The sequence below is a fragment of the Frankliniella occidentalis genome, unplaced genomic scaffold (assembly GCF_000697945.3).
Source record: "Frankliniella occidentalis isolate FOCC.00 unplaced genomic scaffold, Focc_3.1 Scaffold146, whole genome shotgun sequence".
Taxonomy (NCBI): domain Eukaryota; kingdom Metazoa; phylum Arthropoda; class Insecta; order Thysanoptera; family Thripidae; genus Frankliniella; species Frankliniella occidentalis.
The window spans coordinates 347,672-354,325 of NW_026267273.1; the positions used below are offsets into that span (position 1 = coordinate 347,672).

Sequence of the window (6,654 nt, forward strand, 5' to 3'; positions counted from 1 at the left end):
CCCCCCGCGTGTACTACTACCCCACCACCCACCACCACCCGCGCGAGGTCAACAAGGCGGAGCGGGGGCGACACGTGTACGGCAGACGCACAGACGGCGGACGCGAGGCGGACAGCGGCGGCGAGCCACGCGTGTGTGTGTATGGTGTGTCGCCTACCCGCCCGGCGCGTGAACCGCCGCGAGCTGGCGAGACTTTACTCGGAGATCCCGGCACTGAGTTGTACGCGGGGGGGATCTGCAATGGGGCAGGGTGCGACGCTCTCCGTTGTCGCGGGTTGCCTATCTGCTAGGGGTGCCCGCAGATCCTGTCGGGCCACTACACGAAAGTAAAACTGGCGACTCCTCTTACATCGCTATTTTTACGTTTCTATTTCAGATTTTCTATAGTAAAAGAATGCAGGGGAATGCTGGAAATGCAAAATTTCAAGTTTTAATTGTATTTGAGTTGTAGGAGATGGAATGTGAGTTTGAAAACGAGCCTATTTCAATGATGCATGTTGGTACGGTTTTGGATGTCCAGCAGACGCCGACGCCGATGTCGGTAGAGAGAGAGTCCGCCATTACGAAAGACATTTCAAGTTTGGTTGTGTTTGTTTTTATCAGATATTGGAGAGAAGAGCTTTTGTTTCGACCAGTGTGTCGCGAATATTCTGTTTCACTTCTGATTTTGTTCATATTGGAAGTTCTCGGCTCGTTTCCGAACAGAGAATGTCAACATGCTCTGTCTAGGTTATGGTGCCTATGTTGATTACAAATTTTTGTGGTTCTACTCATTTGGATGTAAAATAACGAAACAAAATTACCAACTCTTAATAAAAACAAGGGTAAGATTTAACTTCTCAATAAAGATATAACTATTGAAGTCAAAAGTGGCAGTTATAAATTCCGTCAATTGCACCAGAATAATACAACTTGTTGGTCACAATTTAGAGTATTATTGATTGAACATTGAATTTGTAATACTATATTATGTTCAAATGAGAGTCTCTCTAGAAGAACTGCTCATAAATAGTGCTACTCTCCAGTATTAGATATAACAAAATACAGAATCTGAAATGTTGGGTTATGTATAGGGGTACCAGTTATGAAAGATGTATCTATGAAAACTCATTGAAATAAAAAACATAGTACTGCTAAATTTTCTCATCACTTTCCTATATTTGTGGAATGCCACAATCTTTTTGCGGACAAATTTAAGAGAAAAAAAGAAATAAGACAGCATTGCATCTGGTTCACGGACAAATTTTCGCGCGCTTGTGGGCGCTATGCGAACATTACCCCAACAAAATTTTGCAATTAGGAGCTTGATTTATTTGTTCTATTCTGTAGTACCGTCATCTGACTGAGGTTTTTGTGAGTCTCTACACGGAAAGAAAAGATTCGCTGAGCCAGCTAATATATTGACTGGCATCTGGACAGACAAGCACATCAACTTTTGGAACCACTATATTGTCTACTCTAATCAATCATTGGCTGTGCCAGTCAAAAATTAGCTGTAAGAGCTCATACCTTACCTAAATCAGTCGAGGTCTACCTTACTGATGCAGGCAAATCATTACTTCATACAACTTATCTTTAACTGGCACAGCCAATGATTGATTAGAGAAGACAATATAGTGGTTACAGAAGTTTAAGTGCTTGTCTGTCCAGATACCAGTCAATATATTAGCTGGCTCAGCGAATCTTTTTTTTTCCGTGTACTACCGGGGTCACCCATAGAAATGCCCTGTTTGTTCTTTAAACGAGAAAATGAATTTCGGTTTTCTTGTCAATTTTTAAGCGCGTGATGTTGGCCCGACAGGATCTGCGGGCACCCCTGACAGATAGGCAAGCCCGACATACACTTCGACGGACTTCATAGCACTGTGTTCCCCCCGCGGAGTTGTAAAACCGCAGCGCTCTTGTAATGCTTTACCCAATTGTGCGCGTATTTTGGTTATTGCTGGTCATTACTTCTGTATCTGCGCGCGGGGTGCAAACTGCTTGCAAAGCATAGGTCTGTATTTATTTATTTTTCTGCAGCTTCCAAAGAATTTTAAACCGTTGCAGGACAAACTAGTTCCTTGCAAGCTTTCAAACTGCAATATACGTGAACATCAAATACTTAGCAAACCATTCTGACGGTCTTTTAAATAATTGAATCGTGCAATACGAACAAATACGAACAAATTCTTCGCAATATCATTCTGTTATTAGCAGAATGATCGAAAATTCTTCGCAACGTTTGCTTCCACTTTGCAGTAAAGGCTGCTGCAGCTGCGTTGCTCGGCGGGGGGAAACAATAACAACTTTTGCACTGCGCCAGGGGGATGTGCGTGCGGCCGGGCGGCCGGGGGGAGCCGCTGGATCCTCTGAATCCAGAGCAGAATGCGCCGCAGAGTCGGTACAAAGCAAAGGGACGCGGCGGCGGCGGGGGAATGCGCGCGTCTGTATTGCCTCGTGTCTGTGTTGTAAGTATGTTTAAATCTCTCTATGTGTGAGTGTGTGTGTGTGTGTGTGTGTGTGTGTGTGTGTGTTTTCGATCTGGTTGCAAACAGACGGCTAATTGGCTGGCTGCGCCACTGTGTGTGGTTCGGTTTATCCGCAACCCATCCCTGTACAGTTAACAGCGGAGATGTCTGCTTAAAGAACACGTTCCTTTAACTTAGCTATGGTGGGGGGATGTATTAAACTGTGAACCTGAGGGTGTTTTAGCAGATGATGGGCGGCTGGGTCCGGCTGCTTCTCTGTCACCAGATTTAAAGTTTAGAGTGTGGGAAAACGACGAAATAGTATAGTCTTCCCTAGAATGACTTAAACGCAACGGCGCAGAGCAAGAGGGAGAGGAAGAGGGAGAGAGGGGCGCGAAGAAGAGATTTTAAGATAACGGTAACGTTTACGTGGAAGGCTGTCATGAGGCTCACACGTTTCATATCGACAACCCCGGACCCCGGATAGGTGGTATGTGGTGCGCCGCCGGGAAAATATAGAGCATTTATTTAGAAAGCATGCGCAGCGTGCGAGACAAAAATGCGTTATGTAAAAGGTTCCACAAAACAAGTTTTCAAGCACTTTTGCGGAAAACAAGAATAAAACGTGTACCCATGTATTTCTTTCAAAAGACGCCTTGGTTTTTGTGAAATAGTTTGGAAACCAGGACGTTGTTTTTAGCGTGCTCGCACGAGCCACCCAGCCTGTCTGCGAGCTAAGCACGCGCGTAACGCGCGAGTGAAATCTGTTTACCCGACATTCGCAGACGACAATGCATCAAATTTCACCGGCCATCGGCCATTATTATCGGATTTCGAATAATCTCTTTCACGCGCCGGCGAGCGCCCGCGTCAGCAGCGTCAGCGATGCCCCTATTTTTAATTCGCTTTTTCTTTCGACGGCTGCGAATGGGCGATATCAGGATATGGGGCGGGATGTGTATAGGTGGATCAGTCATATACGCACACGTCACTGCACACACCCCACACCACCCACATTATTCCCTCCGCAAGCCCCGCCGCCGCCCTCCCCCAACAAAAAATAACAAAATATACAAAGAAAAAACACAAAAAAAAGCAATAAACGCGCCATCTCATCATCCTCGACATCCGCGCTGAATACGCCATACGCCCCGGAAAAAAGGGGAAATGACATTAAAATGGACGAATGTATTTTAGCGCCGCCTCTTTGTAGTACCCTTTTTTTTCCTTTTTGAGGAAGAAAATGCCCTTTTCTTTTTGAGAAGCCAAAGAAGCAGGCCGCCTTTAAATCCTTGCTCATTATACACGGCCGAGGGCACAAAAGCGCCACTCTGACCGGCGGCGGAGGCGGGCGGGAGCGAAAGTGGTCGGGCCGTCGGGCCGTCCACGCCACTTTTGCCCATATCCCTTTTCGGGATATTTTCCAAGTCCTTTTCAATGGCCTAGTGCGTGGAGTGAAGACGGGGAGGGATAGGGGCGGGAGAGGGTCGCGGTCGACTCAGCCCGTCTGTTCGCGTTGGAGCGTGGCGGGGCGCGGCGCTTTGTATGTCCGCATGCCCCGCCCCGCCACCCAGTGCGCCGGGCCGCGTTGCCCGTGGCCGCCCGCGGCGTTCGAGCTTCGGCAGAGGCCGCCCCGCCATTCTCTGCTGCCACCGTGTGTCTGTTTTATTAGCCCTGGTTCCTGGAATTGAAATAAAGAACTCTATCTCTCTCTTTCGCTTTCTCTCCCCATCTCTCTCTCTATCTGTCTCTTTCTCTACTTCCTTTCTCACTTTCTTTTCCTCTACCGCCGGTTTTCCTTGTATCTTATGATGTGGACTTTCCTGGACCCGGACTCTTTTGAAGTTCCACTAAAAGATTGGACTTCAGAGAGTCACACCAGCCTCCTCTCTCCACTCGTATATACGTTTTTGTTGTTGGTTTTTCGTTTTTTGCTAAATAATTTCCGACGTAAACAATTACCAACAAATTCCCTTGATAGTTGTGGTGGCAAGAAGCGGCAAGAAGAGCGCAGGGAGGCAGTTGTCGCACTCATTAAGGGACTTGCTGAGCAGCGCAGTCTGTGGGTGGGAATGAGAAAGCAGGACGGAGAGAGGGGAGGGGGGAAGACTGTTTCGCTGTGTAAGGGGGCAAGCGGTAGAGATTGAGCGACGATCTCAACAGCCTCCTCGAGGTGGTGGCTGTTAGGCCGATCTTCGCGAAGCCTCGAGAGAAAGAGCCATTCCACCCCCGAAACATACTGCAAAAATAAATATCCACCCGTCCTCTCCAACCTGAAACGCTGTAAACGTTTTCGTTGTAATTACTTCTTCGAGTGCGTGTAAACTGAAGTTCAATTCAAGTATCTTTCACACGACAGATCACAATACAAGTTTCCATTTTTAAAACGGTGTTTATGTTTGTTAATTTACAGTGTAAAACTGTTGTTATTCCGTTCTAGATTTTTTTTCTTTTGCAGTGCTTCGGATTAGCAGAAGGCGTCAAACCACAACACCGGGGGCGGGCCTCTGGCCTCGGGCGGAACAGACGGAGATGGACTTAGAGGGAAGTTCCAAAGTACCTGGTAACGCACGAGGCAGAGGATATCGTGACAGATTGTGTGGGGAGGGGGTCTTGTAATCGCGTGTTCGGGGAGGGGATGAAGGATGGGGGGGGGGAGGCGTGGTGAAGAAGCGGCCACAGTGCTCCGGCCGCGCAGCGCGTCGCGGCGGGGTCAAATCGGATTACTCGTAGGAAACCGACACAGAGCAGATGGAAGGGAGGGAGAGGGGGGGAGGGGGCTCAAAGGAAAGGAGGAGATGCCCCTACCCAAGTTGGGCGGAAAAGGAAAGCATGAGATGGAAGAGGCAGGATCGAGCAGACGGTTCAACTTTTACTATCCGCAAGGGAATGGCAAAGGAGGGTGGGGGGGTATCAGGCTGATGAGCAAGGGGAGCTTAATTGGAAGGAAGTGGTGTTCGATACTTGGCTATCGCATTCCGTGAGGAGCGCCAACCACGCCACTACGGCACTGGCAACAGTCAAAGTCCTCACGGAAATGCAGTGACAAAGGCCGGGGGATTGTGGCGTCATCGAATTGACAGTCAGTTAAATAGATGTGGTTTTTGAGTAATATATTCCATATGTAAAAGGCTTTAAAAATAGCAAGTAACAACACAACGGATGACTTTTCAAACAGTTCCTAAATGCAACAAAATGTAATGATCGTTCTCAAACGACAGCGCCAAATCATTCAAAATGTAAGCGTTGTCTTTAAGATAAAGCACAATAAAGACGCCTTCACATTATCTTTGCATGTACTTAAGTTTTTTAAGGTATCATCTGGTAAAAATAACATCAGATACGTGTTTTTGTTTGTTTTTTTCGGATCTTTTTGGTCAGGAGGTTCAGTTAATCAACTGCAGTCAGGCATCACAGATTCAGTTCTCGCACAGACTCCGTGCCCCCGCCCTACTCCCTGAAGTGCGGGTAGTCGGAGCCCTCGAGCGCGCGCGCACACCAGGCGCTCATCCTGGCCGTCTGCTCGGGCGTGAGCCGCCGCCGCCAGGCCCCGGCCTCGCCCTGCCGGATGAACGCGTCCCCCTGAGCCTTGGGCTTGATGAACTCTTGCAGGTTCACCATCGGGTTGTTCTTCATGGACGCGAAGCTCAGGTGGTCGAGCGCGGCGTCCTCCCGGCCGGCGGGGATCTCGACGCCCAGGAAGGCGGCCGTGCGTCTCAGGACGGCGCGGAGGTCCTGCAGGGAACCAATCACGAGTTTTTGGGAACAATTTTTAAGCTCAATAATTTTATGAACTTCTGTGTGCGTGCTGATCTCATTGCGTGGGCGTGTTCATAAAAACAGTAATAACAATTCCACTCAAATCAGCCCTTTTTTTCACAACTAACAAAATTTTGCGCAACTGCAACAGGCACATAGAGGTCCATATCCCCCCCCCCTTCTCTCTCTCTCTCTCTCTCTCTCTCTCTCTCTCTCTCTCCCTCTCTCTCTCTCTCTCCTCTCTCTCTCTCCTCTCTCTCTCCTCTCTCTCTCTTTTGTTAAGAGGAACAGACAGGATGCATGACGAGGACGGACATTAGCGAGTGAGCAGGCGAGTACATTGTACAACTGCCACTCCAGCCGTGGGCCACGACTTTGGCGAGGTGCAGTGCAAGGTCGTTTCGATTTCTCGAAGTGTCCCGGGCCGGGTGGGGCCGAGCTGGGG

At 48.6% G+C, this 6,654-nt stretch overlaps 1 protein-coding gene across 1 annotated transcript; it reads right to left on the minus strand.

Moving 5' to 3' along the window:
• Positions 1-5,542: 5,542 nt before the first annotated feature.
• Positions 5,543-6,185, minus strand: LOC127750169 (luciferin sulfotransferase-like; the record flags this gene model as incomplete). Its single annotated transcript, XM_052271005.1, is given in 1 exon segment — positions 5,543-6,185. A coding segment is annotated over 1 exon segment (285 nt), but the record flags the coding sequence as incomplete, so codon positions are not given.
• Between the last annotated feature and the right edge of the window lie 469 nt (positions 6,186-6,654).